Genomic DNA, 27,161 nt, shown 5'->3' on the forward strand with positions numbered 1-27,161 from the left:
ATAAAGTATGTAGATAATGCAATATATGGTATGTATGTCGTATGTTTTCATTTTTGTAACCGTTGCAAAACGGGACCAGTAAATAAAGAACAGAACAAATATCAAAGTAATTTTTCAGAAAAATATTTTTTATATATTATTCAAAAACAATATAAGCAAATTAATATATTTATAAATATTATGCATAGTAAACTCATAGATTAATCAATCGATCGATTATCATGGAGAATTTAGCGAAAATGGGAAGAAAGTAAATTATATGCTGTATGCTAAAATAATTGTTTTCTTCCCACATCGTTAATTGCATTATTTCGAAAACGTATGAGCTTCAAAAGTTTTTTCTGGGCTCATTTACTATTGTTAAGTTTTAAAGCTTTTTATAAAAAATTGCACAACTTGTGAGTCGCAAAACTGTCTAGAGTACAAAATACGGTATTACATACATACGCATTGCAATAAATGATAAAATGTAGTTGCGTTTCTATTATTATGAGTCATTTCATTCAAAAATTGATGTTAGGTATTGTTAATTAACATTTGTCTTAATATAGGTACATACATACATGACTGCATATGGAAAAAAATGTTAAATATGTGTGAATTTTGGAACGAACTTAATCTTTTGTTACTACTCGTTAGACTACCTACTAAGCGATATTCAAAAATGATACTCATTAGCATTTTCCCTAAGATAGCCATATAAATACATATATATCAGCAATTATATAATATATATATTGAAATCGATTTCAGAACTTTGATAGTATGCTGTTATAAATATCCAGGATAATAGCTAGTATTCTATTATCCTGGATATTTACAATTATGCCAACCGCCATGTCACAACGGAATTCTTTTCAGTTGAGAATAATAAGCACAGAACAGCACATAAATTGTAAACAAAAGCGCAAACACTTCTGTTAATTCATAGACTTAATATATAAGCGAGATACATGCAGAGTTATATATATACATATATAAATGATCAGGAAGACGAGAAAAGTTGAAATCGGGTTGACTATCTGTCTGTCCGTCTGTCCGTGCCAGCTGTAACTTGAGTAAAAATTGAGATATATCGATGAGACTTGGTTAGATGGGCGTAATCGGATCACTGCCACGCCCACAAATCACCATTAACCGAAACATATAAAGTACCATAACTAAGCATTAAATTAAGATATAAAATTGTAATTTGGTATAAAAGATCCTAATACCAGGGGGGCACATATTTTTTTTTAAAGTGGGTGTAGCCCCGCCCTCTAACAAGTTTACTGCACTTAGCAACAACAATCAAACTTACTCAATACAAATCGTATAAGAACTTCTACCGATAGTGTGGAAATAGATGAAATCGGAGAATAACTCCTCTCACTCCCCATATAACGGTACTGTTAAAAACCACCTTATGCCACCTTATGAACAAAAAATGTTTATATGCAATAAAAACTGTTCAAGAGCCTAGGTACCGAGTATGTTTAAACCCCGGTACCTATAGTTGACTTTTCATCGAAAATGTCGGTCAATATTTGATATATAACTGAAATGAAGTGATAAACCTTCTCTGGCAATGGTATATCTGTATGACAAAAATGGGTTGAATCACTCCAATACTTCTGTTAGCCCCCATATACTTAATTTAAAAATTTTGGAACTTTCGGGTGACTTTGTATAAAAATGAAAATAAGAGATCATGTGTAGTCACAGTGTATCTTTATGCCTAAAGAAGATAAACTTGAGCGAAAATTTGGCCTAGCCTCTATATAACAAATTTCAGGAGTTTTGAACATCCGGCTTGCCCTGGCCTTGATTCTAGCAAGTTGCAAGAACATAAAATGTTCGATTGCACCCGAATTTAGCCTTACTTGTTCATACTTATAGTATACATAAATTTGAAAAATTATCACAATCTGTTAACAATATACTTGATTGGCAATCTTGCGGTCAATATACAAATGTAATTATTTGAAAAATATCCACTCATTTCTTCTTCTTCTTAACTGGCGTAGACACCGCTTACGCGATTATAGCCGAGTTAACAACAGCGTGTCAGTCGTTTCTTCTTTTCGCTACGTGGCGCCAATTGGGTATTCCAAGCGAAGCCAGGTCCTTCTCCACCTAGTCCTTCCAACGAAGTGGAGGTCTTCCTCTTCCTCTGCTTCCCATGGCGGGTACAGCGTCGAATATTTTCAGAGCGGGTGTGCTTTCGTCCATTCCAGCGTAGCCACTGTCTTTTAATTCGCTGAACTATGTCAATGCCGTCGTATACCTCATACAGCTCATCGTTTGATCGAATGCGATATTCGCCGTGGCCAACGCCCAAAGACCATAAATCTTTCGCAGAACTTTTCTCTCGAAAACTCGCAACGTCGACTCATCCGTTGTTGACATCGTTTAAGCCTCTGCACCATACAGCAGGACGAGAATTATGAGTGACTTATATAGTATGATTCTTGTTTGTCGAGAGAGGACTTTGTTTCTCAATTTGTTCAAATTTGTTTCTCAATTGTCTACTTAGTCCGAAGTAGCACCTCTTGGCAAGAGTTATCCTGCGTTGGATTTCCAGGCTACACTGTTGGTGGTGTTTACGCTGGTTCCAAGTTAGACGAAATTATCTACGACTTCGAAGTTATGACTGCCAACAATGACGCGAGAGCCTAGTCGCGAGTGCGACGACTGTTTGTTTGATGACAGGAGATATTTCTTCTTGCCCTCGTCTACTGCCAGACCCATTTGTTTTGTTTCCTTGTTCAGTCTGGGGAAGCAGAACTAACATCGCGGGTATTGAGGCCAATGATATCAATAWCATCGGCATACGCCAGCAGCTGTACACTCTTATAGAAGATGGTACCTTCTYTATTTAGTTCTGCAGCTCGAATTATTTTCTCCAGAAGCAAGTTGAAGAAGTCGCACGATAGAGAATCGCCTTGTCTGAAATCTCGTTTGGTGTAGAACGGATCGGAGAGGTCCTTCCCGATTCTGACGAAACTTTTGGTATTTCTTAATGTCAGCTTACACAGCCGTATTGGTTTTGCGGGGATACCAAATTCAGACATCGCGGCATAAAGGCAGCTCCTTTTCGTGCGGTCGAAAGCAGCTCTGAGATCGACGAAGAGGTGGTGAGTGTCGATTTTTCTTTCACGGTAGTTGGCGCAGATTGTGGGGTCTCTTTTTTGAGATTGGGCATAGCACACTTAAATTCCAATCGTTGGGCATGCTTTCGTCCGTACATATTTTACAAAGAAGCTTATGAATGCTCCTTATCAGCTCTTCGCCGCCGTGTTTAAATAGCTCGGCTGGCAATCAATCGGCCCCCGCCGCTTTATTCTTCTTCAGACGGGTTATTGCTATTCGAACTTTTTCATGGTCGGGTAATGGAACGTCTGCTCCATCGTCATCGATTGGGGAATCGTGTGCGCCATCTCCTGTTGTTATGCTTTCACTGCTATTCAGCAAGTTTGGAGATTTCCCTCCATAATGTAAGTATGCTCTGGGCATCGGTGACTACATCACTTTTGGGGGTTCTACAACAGTATGCTCCGGTCTTGAATACTTCTGCAAGCCTTCGCATTTTTTCGTAGAATTTTCGAGCATTACCCCTGTCGGCTAGCTTATCAAGCTCTTCACACTCACGCATTTCGGCCTCTTTCTTTCTCTTTCTGCAAATGCGTCTCGCTTCCCTCTTCAACCCTCGGTATCTATCCCATCCCGCACGTGTTGTGGTCGATCGTAAAGTTGCGAGGTATGCAGTATGTTTTCGCTCGTCTGCGACACGGCACTCCTCGTGGTACCAGCTGTTCTTTTGCCTTTTCCGGAAACCAATGGTTCCAGTAGCAGCTGTACGTAAGGGGTTTGAAATGCCGTCCCCCAGTTCCTTTATACTCAGTTGTTGACGAGTGCTGTCAGAGAGCAGGAGTGCAAGCCGAGTAGAAAATTGTTCGGCTGTTTATTGTGATTGCAGCTTCTCGACGTCGAACCTTCCTTGCGTTTGGTGGCGTGTGTTTTTTGCTGCACAGAGGCGGATGCGAATCTTGGCTGCACTAAGATAGTGGTCCGAGTCGATGTTAGGACCTCGAAGCGCACGCACATCTAAAACACTGGAGACGTGTCTTCCGTCTATTATAACATGATCGACCTGGTTGGTGGTTTTTCGATTCGGAGACAGATGATGAATCTTCGAATGCTGGAATCTAGTACTACTGATAACCATATTTCGGGCCCCGGTGAAGTCGATCAGCCTCAACCCATTTGGTAATGTTTCGTTCTGGGTGCTAAATATACCGAGCGTGGTGCCAAAGATACCTTCTTTGCTCTGGCGTTAAAGTCGCCAAGCACGATTTTGACATCGTGGCGGGGGCAGCTCTCATAAGTACGCTCCAAGCCTGTTTTTTTACATGGCGAGTCCCAAACCCAGTGCACAACCCTATGTAAGGGATATTTTCTCACTTTAGCTCGCCTTCAAACGGACGTTCTTAGGCTACCCAGAGGATACTTGGTCAAAGACTGGAAATCGCGAGCTGCTTGAGTCACATGTAAAAGAATCGTTTGTGGCCACTCCCAAGTGAATCTCGATCAGAGAACTTTCCTCACTTGCGTGAACTTCTACACATGATTCCATCCTCCTTTCATTTATTTCAATAAAATTTTATCCCCAAAAACTAAGAAGTTTATTTCACGATTTAACAAAAGTATTCACCTATTTGTTTAAAACTTACATGCTTTTCTATGCTTCTTCTTCTCGACTCAAAAGAATTACACCACTATGATATTTTTACATCTAAGGTTTTATTTAATTATTAATTTATATTACACGTCAAAGATCTACTTAGTACAAAATTCATATATGTACATATGTGGAAGAGGCTAACTTTAATATATTGGATTCACTTTTGCCACTACTCAAGTATACTACAGTTGGTATTTCCAAGCAATTTTATGAAGAGAACACATATGATGACCGTCGTATGTAATATAAAGTGTACCGCTTTCAAGTTTTTATGTTTCATTAAGATAACTTACGTGTTGACCGGCATACGGGGTATGAAGTCAACCAGAAGTTTGATAATTTTTATATTCGGTGGGAAATATAACCCGCTTTTGCCTATTTTTGACAGAAAGGCACATAATCATAGGGAAAAGATTGTTTCTATATCTCAATAATACATTTCACGGATTGACCGATATTTCGGTAAAAGCCAGTCATAGCCAATGTAGACCACATATTTGGTATCTAGAAATACCGTGCCTCAAAGCCACTATGTGTGCAAAGTTTTATATCTATAACTTTAGCTGTGTTTAAGTTATTTACTATAAAGTGAAACTATCATATTGGTTTAAAATCGTGATAAATGGGAGCGCTTTTATAGAAATATAAATTGGTTGCAATCGGTGACATCGGCTTATGAGACATAAAGGTGACAACTGCTGATGTGAAGCCCTCCCGAACCGTGTTCATACAACGGTTGTTTGTATTACCTACAACTAATCGAGATAGATGTAGTATATGTATATATATGGTCAGGATGACAGGTCGAGTATAATACCGAGTGATTATCGGCTTTTCCGTCCGTGTCAAAATTGAGATACCTCGATGAAACTTGGTGCACATCATAGATCTGAATTGGTGCACCGCAACTACAAGTACGCCACACATGCACAAAGTGTTTTATAAACTCGTGTGCCAAAGCACCACTTAAAAAATGATGTGGTGTTTTTATTGGATTGCGTTGTTTCTACGCGATATCCTAAATGAGCTTCAGCTATGGATATGATAGACTTTTTACTCTTGTGTGCCTCCACCGCATACACGTCGTGCATGCAAAAACAACCCCTAAATTGTTGGTGCCGTTTTTTGAGTTGCTTGATTTTGTGGATGCTTAAATCTGGTTAGAAAAAGTATATATAAATTAAAATCCACTTAAACAAATTATATTTATTATATATTCATAGATTTAAGCAAAATTCAAAAAACTTCATGTCTTATTTTATAATAAACATGTACACCTTACCACTCGAAATTGTTCGTCAATAAACGCGTCGATTTGTTATTATTTTGGGATCGTCTTGACTGGAATCTTTTGAATAATAAAGCCAGTGAGTACAGTAGTAGAATGCATTCACATCAAAAGGTATTAAAGGAAATTGCCAAAAACAACGGTAAACTTCGAACTATGGTCTTGCATATTGTCATTCTTCTATCTGACATTCGCCTTGATCGATTTTCGGTTTGTGTATGCTATTACACGATATAAGAAGAACAGTGCTAAAAAACACAAAGTAAATTTTTGAGTGTGTTTCTTTACTCCGCATATTTTTGTGCGTTGTCTGCGCCCCACTCACACATTTTGCATACTGCATATTACGCCGCATTTTAAGCGATCACTTAAAGTTGTCAAACCATGCACCGAATATTAAGCGAGTATACTTGTTGTAGCCAAATCAGACACCGGTACCGATCTATGGTATACATGTTTCTAGGTTCCTAAGGTGGATTATTATTGCAGTTGGGCGAACCATCAATCAACCTGCGCCCATGTACAAATGTGCATATTTTCTATAGGTTGAGAACATCCGTTGTTTTGCAGGTTCCATTAAGTATTTATATTTAAATAGTTACTACTTCATTATTCCTTTCACAGTATTATAATTCCTGTTAAAGGAAGATTTATCCACTTCAGGATGGTTTCATTTAATATCGTAATAATGAAGAAATTTACCATCTACCTACATTTATGTATATACGTATAAAACAACAGCTTAGAAGAACGCTATTATATACATATAAATATATTTATATTCATACATACATATACATACATATATTCATCGAACTAATGAATTTATCAATATGTATGTTAATACGAATGTACTTGTGGACAAATTAAGATCTTTCAGAGGTTATGCTAACGCACAATATTGACACCAATTACTTTGCATGAGCAAATGAGTACTTTATTTAAATTGTTATTTTATATATTATTTATACATATTTTCACTCGTTAATAAAGTTGAACGTTACTAGTATTTAAATATTTCTTCATAAAAAATATATATATATGTAAAACGTGTTACTATAAAATTTGGGTTCATAAGGGTATTTTGTGCCGGCAAGTAAGAGGATTCAATAATTATGGGCAACATTTCCATGCCATACAATATATTTACCAAAAATTTTTGAAAATTTCGGGAGACTTGTTATGGCATGCATAATACTAAGGTATTTGAGACCGAAGGCTTAACATTTTTGAGTCATATTATATTCAAGGTGCGTTCCAAAGTATACAGGGATCTTTTTGAATTTAGCGCTCCCTGGTGGCGTCATCTATATGTCGACTGGTGCGTTAGAATCTGCTATCTTTATCGATTGTCCAGTGAGAATTTCATGACATTTCATTGATTGGAATTGAAGTTAATGCGTTTTAAGCATCAGTCTGTTTATGTTATCGGTGCGAACTTCGAACAAAGAGCCGATATTAAATTTTGTTTTAAAATTGGTAAAACTTTCGAAACGTTTCAATTGATGAAACAAATTTATGGCGATAATTGCCTACCCCATAGCAGAGTGCAGGAGTGATTTCAACGTTTTCAAAGTGGTTGTGAGGACATATATGACGATCAACATTTGATTCGATTCATTCGATTTCATCGAAACTGTGCGTGAGTTCATCAAAAATCAGCCGAAATCATCATTGAAATACGTGGAAATGGAATTAAACATCTCCAAAACATCGATTTATCGCATTTTGACCGAATATTTGGGCTTACGAAAGGTGTGTGCACGGTTTGTTGCGCACAACTTGACTGACCACTAAAATTTGCGTAGAATCCAGCATTCGAAGGACATCATTAAAGAGGTCAAAAATCACATTTTAACCATTAACCACTCCTGATATTCACCTGATAGGGCACCGTGCGGTTTCCTCCTTTTCGGAAAAAGCCATTTGCCCATTTCGCATAAGAACACAAACTTTTTTGTGCACAAATGGAATATCAAATGTAATTTATGAAGCTATAAATGTTTATCTACTATATACAGATGTACACAAAAAAACTAATGTTGATTCAATAAAAATATCAAACGATTAAAAGTACACACTTCTGATTCTTTTAAGAGAGTGTTTACCACCCCAATTACCAGACCATTTCTTGAAATATGAGGAACATAATTGAGTTTTTACTAGAAAAGTTTAAATTGCAAATGTGTCATCAAAAATAAAATAGCCCTTTCTCTCAGAGTTAGTGTACAGACCAAGGCATTGATGAAATACCGCCGATCTTAGCAGGAGATTCGAACGCTGCTTTAGTTTAAATTTGCAACTAGTTGCTACAGAGTATTATAGTTTTGTTCACCTAACGGTTGTACGTATCAATTAAAACTAAATGAGATAGATATAGGGTTATATACATATATATAAATGATCATGAGGACGAGAAAAATCAATATCCGGTTGAATGTCTCTCTGTCCGTCTCTCTGAGCTTAATGGCCCCACTGTCACGCCCATAAATCGCCATTAACCGAAAGCGTATAAAGTGCCATAACTAAGTACTAAATTAGGATATGAAGCTGTATTAGCAAGAGGCACCTGTGTAAAATTTTTTTTGAAAAGTGAAAGTTGCCCTGCCCTATAATAAATTGAATGCACATATCTCTTAAGCCATTAAAGCCACAACAATCAAATTAGCTGAGTACAAATCTTATAAGATCTTTTACCGACAGTGTGAATCTGAGGATAACCCTGCTTACTCCTCATATAACATATGAGAGAGATTTATGGGGGCAGTGTGAAAATTAGACGATTGGCGTGGCACCGCCCACTTGTTGTGAGCTCCCATATCTCGGGACCCGACCAAAGCGATTTCGACAAATTTTAGTACGTGGCTTTCTTCTTACATTCTTATATCACAATGTGGAAATGAATAAAATCGGACAACAGCCACGCCTCCTTCATATATGAATAATATAACGGGATAAAATTTTGCATGAATAATCTCTTTAGTGTGTGCCACCTTAAGACCAAAAATTGTTGAAATCCAATAAAAACTGTTCAGTACCTATGTACTGATTATTTAGACTCCAGTACCTATAGTTGACTTTTGATCGAAAATTTCGGTTAATGTAAATTAGGGGATAATCCCTCTCTTATAATGGAATGTCGGTATGTCAAAAATTTGTTCAATTGGACTAATACATCCCTTAGCCCCCAAATATTCTATATAAAGATTTTTCAACTTCGGGCTGACTTTGTACCGCATATATATCGGTCAATATGTGAGTTATACCAATGAGAATAAGAGAGCGTGTTTTACTCATAACTGTGTATCTTTGCGCCTTAAATAGATAAATTTGAGTGAAAACTTAGCTTAGCCCCTACATAACAAAGGGTTTTCGAACATTTACTCCTTACTTTGATTCCGCAAGTGGCAGGAGTATAAAATGTTCGGTTGCACTCGAACTTAGCCCCTTACTTGCTTAAGTTATCGTTCCGCTATATAAAGTGTAGTGTGGTTTTTGTGTTTGCTATTATTTAATTTTAAAATGTTTTTAAAATATTTCTATTGTGTTGAAATACACCATCGACTTTTTATTTTAAAATTGTATAACTATTTAAATAGCGCTATGATAAATAAACCTTGTCCTCATAAATTTTTTTCGACATCTCAAGAAAGTCTTTGCATGTTTCTAACTGATTATTAAAACTGAAAAAAAAAAGTAAGAAGTGTTACATAGGCAGGAGTGAATTAAGTTTTCGTTAACTGATATTGCTTGTCGATATTAAAATTCTGTCCTTAAACAGCTATAGCTGAATGTGTATTTAAAAATTAGCACGCATACATACATTGAAATAATGTTGCACTTAAAAAAGCTTTATATTATTCTTGCTTGTAATAATTTCATTCTGGACATATGTACATACCTATATTCATACATTTATACCGATTGCACTCCTGTCAAATTAATGATAGTTTCATACATAAGTATGTAAATGCATATTTAATATTGGAAATGTCACTGACTCGGTAGTTCTATAGTAAATTTTTGGAAATTTCTTTTTTGTTTCACTTATCATTAACAATAACAAATTTACATTTTTTCCGTTGGGCTGTATGCATATATATATAGAAATGGTTGTGCCACATCCGAGGATCTCTTTTGGAAATTAGATGCCTTACAATCATTCATACGTGATCTTCATTGGCCGGATGCAGAGTTTCGACAACATTTGGAGCAACGCTTGAAAATGATGGCTACTGAAATGATTGAACAATGTATACAGCGTACTGATGCGTCATTTCAGTCGTGGCTAAAAAAAAATGTGGCCTTCATTTCAACCGATTATATAATACCCTCGGAGATGTGCGCAATGGTTAATGTGATATTAGACGCTAAAAATCAAAGCTTTAAACTAACTACAATAGATGGTATTGATTTGGTAGGTATATTTTTATATCATATAAAAAAACTTATTATTTATCAAAATATCTACAAAATATATTATATTAATAGTAATTTTTTGGTTAATTGTTTAAATTCGTAAACACGAATTACTTATGACAACGGTCCATGGCTGTTGTAATATTTCTTTTATTTATATTATATTATAATTGTTATAAACTGATCTAATTGTTATATCCTAAAAAGTAGACTTTCAAACATATATGCAGTGTCGGACAAAAAATAAGAGCAATACCTGCTAATCTATCCCAACCAATGAAAAGTTCAAATAATTTTTATTATTATAGGCTGATTCAGTAAGTTTTATTTTTACTTAAAATAAAGTTAGTTGTAAACAAATAACTCTTAAATGTTAGGCCGAAGTAGATTGGTAGAGGACAACAAATTAAAAAACTTCTAATTATTTATAAATATTATTAAAATGGAACTTAAAACCGTGTGCATATTCTTGACCAGCCATTTTGTTTTAACAAAGCTTGCCATTTTTTGGCATAGAGTTCACTAGGACCGCACAAGTTTGGCGTTTGGAATTCCAACTTCATGGATATTTCTCGACAGTTATGTCTTATATTTCGACCTAACGTTTTCAATCTTTTGTAAGACAATCCTGAACGAGTTCCCTGTTGGATTCAGGTCCGGAGATTTGGAGACTAGACTCAAACGTCTACTCCATTATGAAATTGTCCTGCTGAGACTTCCATTTTATAACCCCTTCATTCTGCAAAACGGAGCATAACTCCATTAAGTATGTGTACGTACGGGTCTACACCATATCAGGAGAAGCATCGCCATATCATGATAGTTCCACCCCTGTGCAGTATATTTGGGGTGAAATTCTGCATTTTTCGGGCGCCTTACTAAACTAAATTTACCATACTTTCGTCTGTCCATTACACCATTTTTTTTACATTCCATTTGATACGAATTTTAGCGAAACCGATGCGATAGCTTCGATGTCTATGTGTCAATAACGGGGCTTTGCGAGCTGTTCTTTCATAAAGTTTATTTTAAACCAGACTGTTCCTAATTGACCGATTTAGCAATGTCTGTCTGTCTGTATATTCGCGAACTGGGGCCTCAGTTTTTGAGATATCGATCTCAAATTTTGCACACTATATCGGACGGCTTTAGCTGCCATATAAACTGGGCCTTGTGTGGAGAATTGTTCTGTTTGGTAAGTTATCTCCACGGAATTCGGCACGGGTTATTGCCCAACAACGGTACAATTTGCGAAGAAATAGTTCATATCGGACTATTATAGAAAATTTTATCCTTTATAAGCTATAAGAAATGTGTTGCCACAGTTTTTCTTGTTTTAAAGCGGACACTGTAATATGGTTCTCAAGAATATAAATTTAGCACTACAGGGAAAAAGCGCGTCTTTATTCACTTGCATTATATTAACGGCGTGAGCCTTATTTTCAGTCTTATCATATCAGACAACGCTCAAAGTTATTTAAGATAGTCGCGAAAAGTAATGGCGTCTGCCACACGTTCAATATTAATTGTGATGATTGCAGAATGTTGCACGTTAAATACTTATCGCTCAAGTCTCTATTCATAATAAATCGTATTGTTGAAAAAATAATAGGTTTGCTATATTATTTGCTTAATTTTCCCTTCTATTTGCTACGAATTGTGAAATGAGAACGGTGTCTTCCGAAGAAAAAAATGCAAGGAACCATTATGAAGAATTCACCAGATCTTTGAAGTTGACGATTCATAACTTAGGTCACTATATTCAATTATTAATCGTGCTGACTTAAAAAAGGTTCCGAAGTAGAATCTTGTCTTTCTATTCGATTTGGAGGCCTTGGCACAGGCAGTTCGGCACAATGTAGAATGGTTTTATTGGCCGAAGACAAGTTTGGATAGTGGGTAGTGCGTTTGGACTTGGTTGTAATGCCTTTTGTTTGAGTCCAAATCGGTCAAAATTATTGTATTGCAAATATTATATGACTGGATTCTGGTTTAATCCAACCTAATAGCGCGCTATAGCGGTCTCACACGCATTACGCAACATTTATGTGGAACCCAAGATTTATCTTAATATTTTAAAAAGCACTATTAAATCAATGACATGAAATTACAGCGATGAGATTTTAAAGTTAATTGTCCATATGGATAACAGAAACGGCATCGTTAGGACACTTTCGTGACATATAATAAACGTACATATAATATTATATATATGAAGTAAGTTAGTCGAATACAATTGTTAAAAATGATGTTATTTAAAATAATATACGTACTCGTATATGATTTCTGACATGAATATGTAGCTGTTACAAAAAACTAGACGTGATTGAAACAAAAATATTATAGACATATTTTTAATGAGTGCAAATCAACATAATCAAATACAATAACAAAGATAGTGTGACAGAAGCAGTGTTTAGAAGTGTAACATAAGGATCATTGTATAGTATATACGTTCTTTAATATTTTATATACTATGTTCAATAGAGATTCATATGTTGATCCCTAGCAGGCGATTGGATGATTTTCATTTGTAATGAACAGATCCCGTTTAAATTTCAGCCAAAAAATATATTCAATAATTTCTACATAAAAATATCACAACCTTTCCCGTTTAAGAGATAGAAGAATTGTTTTATACAAGAGTTGAGCACTTTTTTGTGCAGTTCGCCTCAGTCGTTCTAATAAATTTCGAAAAGTTACGAATACGATCAATGTATTAAATTGTGTCGGTAGCTGGAACCTTACAACAGAATATATTTTAAAAACATTTTTAAAATACTTTATGTTTCCATTAAGAAATGTATTAGTCGTCTGCGTCAAAAAAATATTTTTGAAATATAATATCTACTCTATAATAATTATGAAGAAATATGTATGTAAAAAACTTATAAAAGGCACATACATATTATACATTAATGTGATTAAAAAAAAAAAATTTCATTTGGTACTCTGAAAAATTGGTTCCTAGACACCTCTAGGGAAGCCTCTCCAAGAATGAGTTGTTGAAGTGGTTGGCAGCGAGATAAAAATTGTTCTATCTGATAATAAGAAAAAATATTAAACTGTTAGTAGGAGGACCTTCCCGTTACAATTAAGAACTCATTCTTGGAGAGGCTTAATTAGAGGTGTCTGGGAACCGATTTTTCAGAGTACCAAACGAAAAAAATTTTGTTTTTTTAATCACCCTATTATACATGTTTTAATTAACTTATATAAAAGCTTAAAGATGTATTTTATTGCATATTTTTAGTACAAATTTCATGCAAAAATTGATGACCAAATCGATAAAGCGAATGTAGCTATGACACAAGGACTCATTAGTAAACTTATGTCTGTGCTAGAGTCGACTTTGTCGAAAATGGCACGTTACGACGAGGGTAGCCTGATTGGTTCCATACTTAGCTTTACAAACGTGTCCAGCTCAGGGAAGGATCTCGGCCAAGGTTATGTAAATTTCTTTCGTAACAACATGGACCAAATACGTGGTAAAATCGGCGACGATTTGTGGACACTAAACTTTTTTGAACAATGGTATACACAGCAGATTAATATGCTTTGTAATTGGCTCTCTGAGAGGCTAGACCATGCTCTCCACTATGCTCAAGTGACTTCCATATCACATATAACAAAGGTGCGTAAATAGATATTTTTGCAATGTCACCTTATGTTATTACAAGCACAAGTTAAAATATGAGCATAAAATTTATCTCAGAAAATTTTCAACCGTATCGCTATATGTACACAATATATGCATATGTATATGCGTCGCTGAATTATTATTTTAATTACCATCCGCAGAAAATTTACTCCGATTTTGAGCTTCAAGGAGTACTAGAGGATAAACTCAATTCCAAAGCATATCAAACTGTTGCCCAACGTATGGCCACCGAGGAGGCAACGTGCGCGTTAACCATGCCTGATGTTGTCGAGTGTGACGAGTAAGTAACAAATAAAATCTTTTGCACAAAATATAGGTTGCTAGTCTGAAGCTAACGCACTTTATTGAAGGAACGTGGATGGGCTGAAAGGTGAAGGAGGTGATGAAGACGTCACCGGTGACGATGGTGGTGGTGGTGGAGGCGCTTCACGTGGTTTACCCAAACCGAAAATTGCCGCCGCACAAGCAGCGGCCGTAACTAACGTCGTGGCTGGTCGCGTTGGCAATTTATTAGGAAAGGGTATTGGTGGACTTAGCTCAAAGTTGGGAGGTGGAAGCTGGTTTTAAAACCACCCCAACGTAATGTATTGATATTAAGGAGTAAGGACTGATTTAGTGAAAAAAATTGATCGGTATTATTGCATACAACTCTATAACAAAGCTGCATCGTCAACTTTTTAATAGCGACATGTATATGCCTGTAATTATATTCTTACATTCATATACATATCTAATATTCGAGTATACATAATAATGACTAATTATATGAGTCTACATAAGACCTATATTTTTACAATAGTTAACCATACAAAAAATGTTTGCTAAATAATATAATTATTGAAGAAAATAACATTTTATTCAATACCTAGAGTCAGTTAATTACTTTTTCTTCCTTTTACTCCTACTGGCATAACAACAAACTAACGAAAACTTAAAAAAGTTGTTACTTTAGTATCTAAGGCATATCTAGATATACTTATATTCTAATATACAACATATGTTTTTAAATTTACATGCATACATATACTGATATATATATATATTAAATAATGAGTGTATTACTGAAATCCGTATCGATTCCTCAAGATAGGGGATTTTGCTTTTCAATATTAACAGCAAAATTTATTCTATACCCCTATATAATTCCATTCAGATGCATATACACACTTAAATCTGCATTGTATTCAAAAATATTGAAAATGTTATCTAAATAGTATAATTTAATTATGAATACTAATAATCTGTATCTCTTTAATCGTTTACCTTGCGAAAATGTTCATGTTTAAAAAAAGAAAAAAAAATTGTTAAAACAAGGCAATATACTCACCTTGATACCGCGAGTCAAGTCCATTCAATATAAAAGAGAAGCATATACCAAAATCTACAATATACATAAATGCAGTTTCACTATTTCGTAATTCAATATCAGCCTAATATGTACGTGCATATGTTCATACATACACAGCGGGGGTACTATTTTAATGAATTTCACCAACACCACCAATACTATTGCTACATTACCATCAACACGACCATCGCTCCAATGATAACCTAAATCAAGTATAAAAATAATGTAACAAACCCTTGAAATATTAACTATGCATTCTTCATGACATTGGCGTATACACTGGTACAAAGTACATTTTATATAACGAAAGTCGTGAATAACGAGTAAAATAAATTTAGATGTTATAATTATATTATAAAATATTTCACAGCTAAGAGAATTAATCATGAAATTATTTTGAAAAGGTTCAAAGGAGACACTACTTTAATTTTTTTGAATGTACTTAACATGCGAAATTATAATTAGATGTTTTACCCCATACTTATTATTTTCATTCTTTAATAGTGGAAACTGCTTTGAGAAAAAATTTGGATTATATTACACAAATTGCAAAAAATATCTGATTGAAAAAAGTTTTAATGAAAGCGGATAAGTCAACCTATTTAATTTACAATTTTCTACTCTTGACGGTTCTTTTTTCTATTATTGTTCAAACAATTATTTTCAAAATTGAGATTGTAAATTAAACAGGTATCACGATTGAAAGTATCGGTTAACTTAGTCTTCCTTAAGACGCAGTCAACGTCTTTCATGTCACATTTTATTTTTCGACGCTTAGAGATGTCGATGTTCCAACTTTTCGCGGCAACTTATTATAGGTTTAACGTCATTCGCCAGATGAATTGTTTTTAATATTTTGTGTCCAGAAGGAAACGTCGGAGACTCAATAAGGAATACCAGTAGCGGATTCAGATGGGGGAAATTTCCAAAAATTTGGATTTTTGTCTATGTGATATTCTATCTCGAACTCATTCATTCAACGTGATTTTTCAGAAAGAATCGACCGATCTGGCAAGGACATCAAATATGATAAATACGCTGCTTGTAACGTTCCGAAATCGAAGTCAAAGAGCTGAGGAACATTTTCGATCTATATATTCAGAAAGTTGACGAAGGAAAACCAAGCACTTCGGCCGACAAACAAAACGCCAACTCCCACGACAGCCGGTTATACGCATCGGAATCGACTCGGATTTCATCCGATAACGAGCTGTTTTTTTCGGCGATCTAACCCCGTTTTAAAAAGATCCCCGTTTGGATCCGTAAGTGTTAATCTGTGTTTGTCGTCATTGGAGCAATGTCCTGTAACAAGCTTGCTCCGTATCCTCGTTTTGCGTATACGCAAAAAGGCTCCATCCAAACACCACCTCGGATCCATCTTAAGACCTGCTCAGGCCTTAAGACTCACAGGGAGTGAACCACGAGTTACGTGGCCCCACTCACCCCGTGCCGCCGCTCACCCCGAATGGCCAACAGACGACCTCCACGGTCCCGAATGGGCACAAACAGGCAATATAGCTCTCACTCTGACTTGAACACCCCAGTGCGACAACCGGCACTGCGGGTTCTGCAGCTGCAACATCCACCACCTACACGCCACTCCTTCACTCCCAGGATCACCCCCGGACATCCGCGACAAACCCGTGTACTTCAATTTAACTGCAACGGACTCCAGAGCAAGATGGAGGAGATAGTTGCACTCATGAATCGGGAACGAGTATCGATATCTGCGGTGCAAAAAATCAAACTAAAAAGCCGCTCAGGTCTTCCGAGTCACAACACCGTGCAGTATCGTCTAATCGATGAAGACATCGACCACAGGGATACTACCCCAGAATGTCAGGGTATAGTTATCCGGTCAGGCGATGTCGAGAACGAAATATTTAGTATATACATCCTCTAAGTTATATGTTGCCCTACAGGATATCACCCGAATATAGGTGCGCTACTTCGTGGTGAAAACCGTCTGGTACTAGGCGACTTTAACGCATACCATAATTTTTGGCATTCCTGCCTGTCAAATGATCGTAAGGGGATAGAGATAACAGATTGACGATTTGACATTCTGCACAATGAATGACGAAGCCGCCACCAGCATTATGGGCACCTGTAATAGCTCGCCTGATATTACCATTTCTAGTGGTGGTCTGATAGATAGCATAACCCGGCCACCTATGCTAACTCTCGCATCAGACCATCTGCCCATAATTTTCTCCATCGAGAAGCCTCCTGATTTCATTTCTGTACCGTACCTTCATTAACTTTAACAAAGCTAATTGGGTCGGCTTCACAGAATTTACTGAGAGCACCTTCAACGCTCTACCCATTTCTATGGACGTAGGCGTTGGCGAACGTCAATTCCGCAAGGTGATCGTAGCAGCTACCGATCACTTCATCCCGGCTGCAGGAATAGCAGAAATCCGCCCCAATTTCCCAGCGGAAGCAGCCGTTTTAGCTAATGAGCGCGACACCTTACGCCATGTCGATCCTGAGGATCCCCGAATAGGGGATCTCAATTTGGAGATTCGGCGTATGGTAAACCACCATAAGCGGACGAAATGGATAGAGCACCTGAAGTCCTGCTACCTCTCCACCGGTGTGAGTAAGCTTTGGGCTACTGTTAAGGCTTTGTCTAACCCGAAGGGGCATGACGACCGAGTTGAAGTTCAATTCAATGGTCATGCCTCCTCGAACCCGAAGAAGGATATTTTAACCGGCAGTTTACACTACACCCTTCGGTAGATAAAGCAAAGAGGTGTGTTAATCGACGGCTGCGCAAAATACCCAGCAACTGCCCCCGCTTACTTTCACTGATGAGGAGATTCAGAGTGTCATCAATAAAGCAAAATCTTCCAAATCCATTGGCCCTGATGGAATCAACATGTTAATGCTAAAGCATCTAGGCTCCACGGGAGTAAGATATCTTACAAATTTCCTCAACCTATCGCTGACACTCTTCAAATACCCGATCTGTGGAAAGTCGGAAGAGTGGGCCCTATGCTGAAACTTGGGAAAACCGCCAACAAAGGGGACACCTATCATTCGATAACTCTCCTCTCCCCAGTAGTGAAGATATTTGAGACCTTGCTACTCCCGAGCTTCACTCGTCACCTCAGCCCAGCCAGGCATTAGCATGGATTCCGAAAAGTCCACAGCACCACCACAGCACTTAGCGTCATGGACGGTCAGATAGTTCGTGGCCTCAACCAGATACCACTCTATGAGAGAACGATCCTCGTAGCGATGGACTTGTCAAAAGCTTTTGACACAATCAACACATACTACTACTGCAGGACATGGAGAGAACTACGCTTCCTTCAGGACTGAAGAGGTTGACCATGAACTACTTGAGCTGTTGTCAATCATCCGTAATATTTCTAGGTGAAGCATCTAAGCTGAGAAGAGTTAAACAAGGGGTTCCACAGGGTGGTGTCCTCTCTCCGTTAGTATTTTACTTGTACATTTCGAAACTCCCGCAACCACAAAAGGGGGTTTCCATAACCTCATACGCAGATGATTGCACGATGTTGACGTCGGGCAATGGAATCGATAGCATGTGCTCGAAAGTAAACAACTACCTATCCGACCTTTCTCGTTTCCTCACTGCACGGAGTCTCACACTATCCCCCACAAAATCCGCAGCCACCATTTTTACGAACTGGACGAAGGATTATAGACATTAACTTAGTATTGCAGTCGATGGCGTCAAAATTTCGACTGCCAAAAACCCTAAGATTTTAGGAGTAACCTTTAATAGCTTATGCTCCTTCACTAGCCATACGACCGCGATTATCGCCAAGGTACAGAGCCGCAAAAAATCCTCAAGTCGATAGCTGGCAGCACAAAGGGAAAAGACATAGAAAGGTTGTTCGCAACATACAAGGCAATCGGCCGGCCGGTCCTCAATTACGCAGCACCAATATGGTCGCTTGGATGCCGTGGTACACAGATTAAGAAACTCCAGACCTGTCTGAATACAGCACTCCGGACCACGACGGGCTGCCTCTTGATGTATTCCATCGAACACCTATATAGTCAGACGCTTATGCCCCAGTTATGGAGCATAATGAATTCGACGACGTCGTACAGTACGCCGACCGAGTTTCGGACGCAACTGATTTCCGACAGGTACTGATCGCCATTCGCAGTGAAGTCATCAACACCTTTCCCTTCCCCTGAATGGCGTCCTTGGAGTCAAACAACCACCCATCGCCGACGAAGAGCTCGAGTTGCCGCGAGAAACGTGAGTGACCCCAGCGCAACTTCGTTCTGGATATTGTAGCAGGCTAAACTCCTACTTATCCAGAATAGACCAKGACATACCCAATGTATGTCCTGCATGCAACGAGTCTCCGCATGACACTGACCACCTCTTTGCATGCCGCACCAACCCTACCTACCTAACACCCTTTTCCCTTTGGTCCGACCCCGTCGAAACAGCACGTTTCTTGTGCCTCCCGTTAGATGACGTCGACGACAACGCTGATAACCATTACCATTCTAACGGAGATTGAGAAATCGTTAGAACAACAACAACATGCAAAACGGGAAAATTAATGCGTGCGAACTTACGAAGAATACTACATTGTCTCAGTTTACATTCCTCTGTTGAATACAATCGCCGAAAATTTGAAGACGCGCTTTTCTAGAGAAGTACGGGATGGATTTCAACTGAGTTTTCTGCTTCAAGAAAAAGTATGTGCTTTGAAAACCAGAGATAAATTCAAAGGCCTTTGGGGACAGAAGCAAAGGTCAAAAGACAACAAGTTACCGATTACTGCTTTGGAAACGTTGAAGAACAATGTAGACCCATCCCCCTGTTTTTTGGTATAAATGTTTATAAAACAATTTACTTATTATAGAGGTGATTATACGTAGGTATCGAAAAATCTTACTGTATCGAATTCGATGCGGACTCAATGATTATATCTATTTTGTTTGATAAATATGACAAAAAATAAGTAATAAGCAATTGATTATAGAAGGTATGTGCTTGTGCGCTATACACTACTGCTCAACTGAATAGGTTCACATAACTGATCGATATGCACTGAAGTATAGTTGGCGCAGTTCCGTAACCGTGTATATTTTGTTTTTTATGTCGTTCGTTGAATTCTGAGCATTTTTTTTAGCTCATCTAAATAGATTCAGCTGTTTCAATTTCAATTTGTGATTAAATTTAGCGATATAGCGAGCAAAATTAATTTATAGTTTTCTTTTTATATATACTTTGTGTACATTAAATCCAAAATGGGTCTCCTCTCAGCGACTTTTCGACTACGAAAGAGGTCAAATCGAAGCTTTCCATTAAAGTAGTTTTAGTCATTGCACAATCACTCAAAAATTGGAAGAAGCAGAGCAGGATATAAATTACCACTATCGTTTGGCTCAAAGCTTCACGACTGCAATTTGAACGCAGCTGGAGCTGGAAAAAGAATGGAACAACGTGGAATGAATTTAAACGGCCGAAATGGGTGCAACAAATATTATCACGAGCTCTAGAAATGCATTTTCTTAACCGTCGCCACTCGCGTAAAGGAGGCGTAAAATATTTGTATCAGTCTATGGTATTTGCGACCTTGAATTTGTTTCTTCCAAAATGAAAGCGTAAACCTATAATTCAAATTGGGTCGGACAAATATGTAACTGCAAAGACTTTAAAATTCCTCTATAAAACCGCGTATATGAAGTTATTTCAAACAAAGGAGGATTCATTCATTATTAAACTTAATTAAAAATATATAAAAAATATACTAAATAAAAAATAAATGGAAAATAAAATAAAAATAAGCTTGGACATTTAACTTATTTTTTTGTTTATTGAACCTATAAGATGACCAAAATAATCTAAATAATAATCTAATTTTGATACTATTTCAGAAAAAAATAAATATGGAATAAACAATAATTTGACGAAAATCATACTTTTAAATCTAATTAATATACGATTTAAGAATTATAGTATACAAAAAATTTCATGTAAACCGGAATATTGTTTGAGAATTTACAATCATGCACCTTTTCATTTGAGCGGCAGTGAATCACATGCCGCTAATAAATTAAAGCTGTCATCTTTGATTAAATGCACATAACAAGCACTTGGACACACCAAGTGACAACTTGTCCCAGTGATTGATCAACAGGTTTAGATATTTACACACAGACTTTGAAACACCGAGATACAAACAGCGTTTGTTTGATTAAATACTAGTGAATTATATGTAAGTCATTTTGTGTAACACGCTTTCGGACGCTGTAAGACTGCGCTTTTATCGCATCGCGATTGAATAACAGAAGCATTTTTCCAATTTTCTAACTAATAAGAAACAATTGTAATTTCTTTTTCTAACATTTTCATTAAATTTGAGTTTTTGCTGTTTGTAATGATATGAACAATGGCATTATAATATAATTTTATAATAATTGTCTAATTGACAGACAATATCTGTGAAAGTAACAAAATTACCCATATTTCAAGAGTTTCTAAATGTACATACCTAGTTTATCAAAGTTTTATATGTAGCTTCACATTAAAATAACTGCCATAGTTAATGATTATTACTACTAGTTATGCAATTACTGGGACAAAAAACTAAAGCCATTTATTATTTAAAAAATAGAAATATTCCATGAAATTCTATGAATTATTCAATATGAGCTACGTGATTAAAAAATTTTTTATTTGGCTAGAAAAAACTGCACGTGGAAATAACTATAGTTAGGTAAAATAATCAAGTTATTATCCCCGCTTTTGTCTTACCGGATCAATCACTGGCAAATTTATCTTATTCATATATCTTTTGTCTTAATAACAACTTCCTTTTTTCCTTTAGAAATGCCTCTGCAAAAGTATATATTGATTGAAATAACTTATCTTGAATAGCAATGAACACTAGCACAAATTTATTTAATGGCGAAAAACTCCTTTTGCATGTTTCTCAGTGCAAATCACATACATTGACAACAGAAATAAATATGTCAACTCCGACGTGAATATTAATTATAAGGAATTATCGCGAGTGCACAGTATATGTACAAATGTGTAAGTGTATGTACTTATATCTATAGAGATACAAAAATAGTTTAGCAAATAAAGCAATTAAACAAAAATCACGATAAAACACCAAAAACATATATTGTAACGAATTATTGTAATTTAATTGTATAAAGTAATAATTTTAATCATAAGAAATATTATAATATACTGCATGTACATCACATATAAATAATGTACGTAAATGCATGCTAATAACACAATAAATACATAAACGCATATACAAAACACTAGGTCCTACATGAGTATGTAAAAAGTATTTGATAGTGTGTTCATACAATATAACCTTTACATAAATATGGTATAAGCATACATAAATACATGTACCATGTATGTAATTGAATTCTAAATTGTATATAGCATATATACATAATTGCATACATATATATAGAAAAATTATGCTTACCATGTAATGTGTGAACTGATATGTGCATGTATGTATACATATGTGACCTGGTCTACGGAAAGGGGGCTTAGGTGTCAAAAAATCAATTTTCAATTTTTAGTTGATTCGGATGGAAGATGAGATGCTTTTTTTTTAACAGCTGTTTCCCAGAAAACTAGTTTTCGCACGTTAGCTCCCTTTTCGTAGACCAGGTCACATATATTGAACTTATTCCATTTTCAGACCTAGCCAATATTAAAGCATTTAATTCTTGCTAACAATAGAAATATTCATTCTTACAATTATGTACATCCATATATTATATGTACTCGGAAAACAAACATTAACCCAAAGGATTAGTATTATGAAAAAAGATTGCTTAACTCTCAAATAAAAACTTTCAGTAAAATTGAAAAATAATTTTTTTTAATAATTTTTCTTTTGAATATAGAATAACAAACAAATGGAGATGCTTCCTTATTTCAACAATTACAGAAATATGTGCATAAAATGTTGCATATACATATGTATATTTAAAAAATATTTAATTACAGCTTTCGGATTAAAGTTTTTGATTACAGTTAATTTCAAATAAAATATTTTTCTATTTGTTGTTCATGATGCATTTATTTATAAAAAAAATCAGGACCGATTAGTTAATTTCAACATTAAAAAAAATCGTAAAATTCAGTGACATTTCAGAGGATCACACTGGGACGATCCCATAAATAAAACAAAACGATTTGGGATATCAATGAAATTTTTTACCACCACCATTCATGAAACTTAGTATGCATGTTTCTTAGTACTAAAACAATTCCGATTCGCAGATGGGCGCAGTCGGACCACTGCCACGCCCACAAATAGCCACTAACCGAAAACTTATAAAGTGACATAATTAATTACTAAATTCAGTTTTTCAATCGTAATTTTGTATAGAGAATCACATATGGCAAAAAAGCAACAACAGCCAAATTTTCTCAGGACAAATATTATAAGAACTCTTACCTATAGTGTGAAAATGGATGAAATCGGTAGATAATCCCGCTCACTCCCCGTATAACGTTACCGTTCAAAACTACTAAAAGCGCAATAAATCCATAAAAAAATACGCCAGAGGCATTAAATAAATATATAATTAAATGTCCTCAATTTTTCTGTTTCCATATATGTATGTTTTGCTTATTTCTATTATGGCCATAAGTTATGAAAGAATCTATAAAATAACGGATTGAAAAAATAAAAATTAAAACAAATTCTTTTAAGTAAAATTAAAAAATAAAATATACCATATAAAATGTTAGAAACCAGCAGGAATTTGGAGAGGTTGCTTCCCACCCGTACCGTTCCATACAGACTTCGCAACACATTCTGTATACTATCTAAACTACCTTTTAGCTGCAAAACGTATTGTTTCTGTAAATACATATTGGTATGTAAAAAGATAAACATTGTTTATTGAAAAATTTTTATATATAATACGTATTACCAACCACTGTAGTAGCAAATTCGTAGTAGTAATTTCAATCTTTCGTCCATTTCCAAAGTTTTGCAAGTAATCGACTTCTTCAGTATCAGTATCGGTATCTCGAATGATGAATTTTCCGGATGAGGACTTTGCATTCATCGACCGTTTTTGTTGCACAATTTCTTTACTTTTGTGAATAATCTAAAATAGGAACAAAGTGGCATAGAGAGAAAAATAATAATTTAGGCATATAAAAACCGTTAGGAAGGTAAACTTATATTTTCTTTCAAATATCTATCGATTTTAGTTTAAAAATTGTCGTCTATTCTGCAATACATAATTTTAGAAATTGTGGTTAACATGTCAATAACCTCTGGAAAAGGGTAGAAACACAATAAAATGAACAAATTTAAATAAATCAACCGTTCCTATCTACAGATCGTTTTGAAAAGCTGGCCTTCGCATTATAGCATCCTGAAGATGTTAAACTTCTGTTCTGCATTATAGCAAAATTAAGTGTTAAACTTTTTTTGCTTCAAAGGAAATTGGTCTACAATAACACAAACATACCACTAAATTAAAAGCGAAATACTCTAAGCTTAAAAATATCTACATAACTTTTGCGGCAGTTGAAGACCACGTGGGTAATATGTAATAAAAAAATATACATCAATACTTTAAATAATACTACCTTCAAAATTTGTGAAATAAATGATGTAGAGTGGGAATAATGAGAAATTGGCCACATGTGGAATAGATCTTTATTTTATTTTAAATAAATCTTTGTCTAATCTCTTCGCCACCAAAAACTTAAACTATAAGAGGATTCTAAAGGTTCGTCAAAGTAGTTTGCCATTCCTCCTAATGTTTCACTAAAACAATAGGGGTATTTTTTCCTTTTTCTATGTTAAATTAATTATTTTTTGAAGTTTTGTTAGGTTATTTTTCCACTTGGAGCATATACATATGTATAGTGAATTAATGGAAAACTTTGTATAGGCCACCTTATGTGATAATGTGTTTCTATGTGTGGTATATCAAAGTCATCGCATATTGAATGAATATGAACTTCCAATATAGCGTTGAATGGTCCAAAAATCGCGTGTATGCCTGACTCGATTAGGGCGCAAACTTAAAATAACAGTTTTTAATAAAAATTTTAAGTCGCCGCGTTATCGTACACTGTAATGATATTGTTGTACAGTTTTGACGCATGGATTTCCATTGATAATAAAAGCAGGCATGAAAATAATTATCCTTTATCACGTGCTATGAATCGAATGTCATTTTCGTCTCTGGAAGCAAGCTTGTGTCCTTATTGATGCTGTGTATAGCGTATTTGAAGACGCGATCGATCGGACCATCTTGTATGTTTGAAGAGATGGCACCTACGATGAATAATATACTCTAATTCATATATATGTACATACTTGTGTTTATCAGTAAACAGTGTTAATTAAATATTGAATGCCAATTTCCAAGGAAAATTTGACATTTCAATAGTAAATGTGATGTATGTTGTTTTGCCATATACGGCACACAATTGGTGAGGGACCAACGCATACCCTGTGATATTTGTTAATGTTATTGAAGGTTGATTTTTTGAGCACGATAACATTGTAAAACTATTTCCTCATAGCTACTGCAAATAAATCGATGAAATTTTGTGAACTCGAAGAAAAATATTTGTGTTATATTATTAATTAATTTTTTACGGTCGATTTGTTTAAAAATTAATGTGGAAGTTTTAAATAAAAGAGGGGTTTTTAATATTAATTAACTTAGTTTAATCCAAATTGATGTAGCTTTATTAAGGTTTAAAATTCAACTCGTCTGTTCGTCTCTAGTCAAGCGCACGCTTCGTTCAATTCGTCCAGTTCGTATTCTGTGTGTCAAGTAAGTAGGGTTGTGTTTTTAAGTATTCAGTAGTTACGTCCACTACGTGTCGTTCTTCCGTAAGCTCTTCCTACATTAATATTCCAAATACATTTTTTCAAACAATTAAAAATTTCATGCCTTATTCACGGTAAAAAAAAAATAGTAAACTATGTGAAGCAACGCGAAAATCTTTTAACTTTAATAATTCGCAAAGAAATGTTTGTTCGTTCATGCCATTCCATGTGCCAAGTTTGCGATATCTGTGTCGAAAGATAGAGTGGATTTAAAAAAAAAATATTGAACCAATCATTACAATTCTTTAAAAACTTTCAAAATAGGCTCCTTCTATAGCCGTGAGAGCCGAGGTGCATGCTGCTTGGAACCCCTAAATACTTGCCTTTCATCGTCCTTTTCAGGCAAGGAAACAAAAAAGTCCGGGGAGCCATATCTGGGCTCTAGGGCGGATGCGGAAGAGTTGAGATGCCGGCCTTGGTTAGATAGCTGTTCACAAGAAAGCCGGTGCAAATTCCAATCTGGTGCGATGTCTTGTCAGACTCGATTGACATTTTGTTTGAGTCTCTCGAGGACTTCCATGTAAAACTTGGCGTTGACGGTTTGTTCAGGAGAAAAAAATTTTCAACGATGACATTGATCTAAAAGAAGACAATGGGTCTCATGCATAAAACGTGAGCTTTTGCTCGAACTCGATTTTTTGAGTAAAAGGCGCTTGTCGTATGCATAAACAAATTTGGTATATTTGCTTTTACTCACTGCTCAGGTTTGATCTCGTCTCGCTCAGTTCGAACTAAGTTCGAACAAGTTCGATGAGCTTGTGMTCACTTTCATATGCATAAAAACAAGCTTTTGCTCTTTTTTGTGAGCTCTTGCTCAAATTTTGTTGAGCATGCCTATAGTTGACTCGCGTACACTAAAAAGG

At 35.8% G+C, this 27,161-nt stretch overlaps 2 protein-coding genes and 1 pseudogene across 12 annotated transcripts in view; 2 read left to right on the top strand and 1 right to left on the bottom strand.

The window, feature by feature from the left end:
* LOC108971132 (calcium-dependent secretion activator) overlaps nt 1–15,482 on the top strand; it is a 144,276-nt gene extending 128,794 nt beyond the window's left edge. For 6 of the 11 annotated variants that reach the window (XM_018936988.1, XM_018936984.1, XM_018936987.1 and 3 more), the window contains 4 exons: nt 10,119–10,428; nt 13,684–14,064; nt 14,232–14,371; nt 14,442–15,482. In XM_018936988.1, the coding sequence (XP_018792533.1) occupies nt 10,119–10,428; nt 13,684–14,064; nt 14,232–14,371; nt 14,442–14,658 (1,048 nt within the window). In that variant the 3' untranslated portion in view covers nt 14,659–15,482. The remainder of the gene's footprint in view (nt 1–10,118; nt 10,429–13,683; nt 14,065–14,231; nt 14,372–14,441) is intronic. The other 5 variants (XM_018936982.1, XM_018936981.1, XM_018936989.1 and 2 more) reach the window with 1 other exon arrangement.
* Nucleotides 1–27,161, bottom strand: part of LOC108971134 — a 40,912-nt gene that overhangs the window by 2,996 nt on the left and 10,755 nt on the right. The window contains exons 2-4 of the mRNA XM_018936993.1: nt 24,368–24,547; nt 24,168–24,294; nt 23,887–24,094 (exon numbers count right to left, since the gene is read on the bottom strand). Coding sequence (XP_018792538.1) covers nt 24,027–24,094; nt 24,168–24,294; nt 24,368–24,547 — 375 coding nt within the window. The 3' untranslated portion in view covers nt 23,887–24,026. The remainder of the gene's footprint in view (nt 1–23,886; nt 24,095–24,167; nt 24,295–24,367; nt 24,548–27,161) is intronic.
* Nucleotides 17,121–18,619, top strand: LOC108971131 (annotated as a pseudogene).

Source organism: Bactrocera latifrons, unplaced genomic scaffold (genome assembly GCF_001853355.1).
Source record: "Bactrocera latifrons isolate USDA-ARS-PBARC rearing strain unplaced genomic scaffold, ASM185335v1 scaffold_326, whole genome shotgun sequence".
Taxonomy (NCBI): Eukaryota; Metazoa; Arthropoda; class Insecta; order Diptera; family Tephritidae; genus Bactrocera; species Bactrocera latifrons.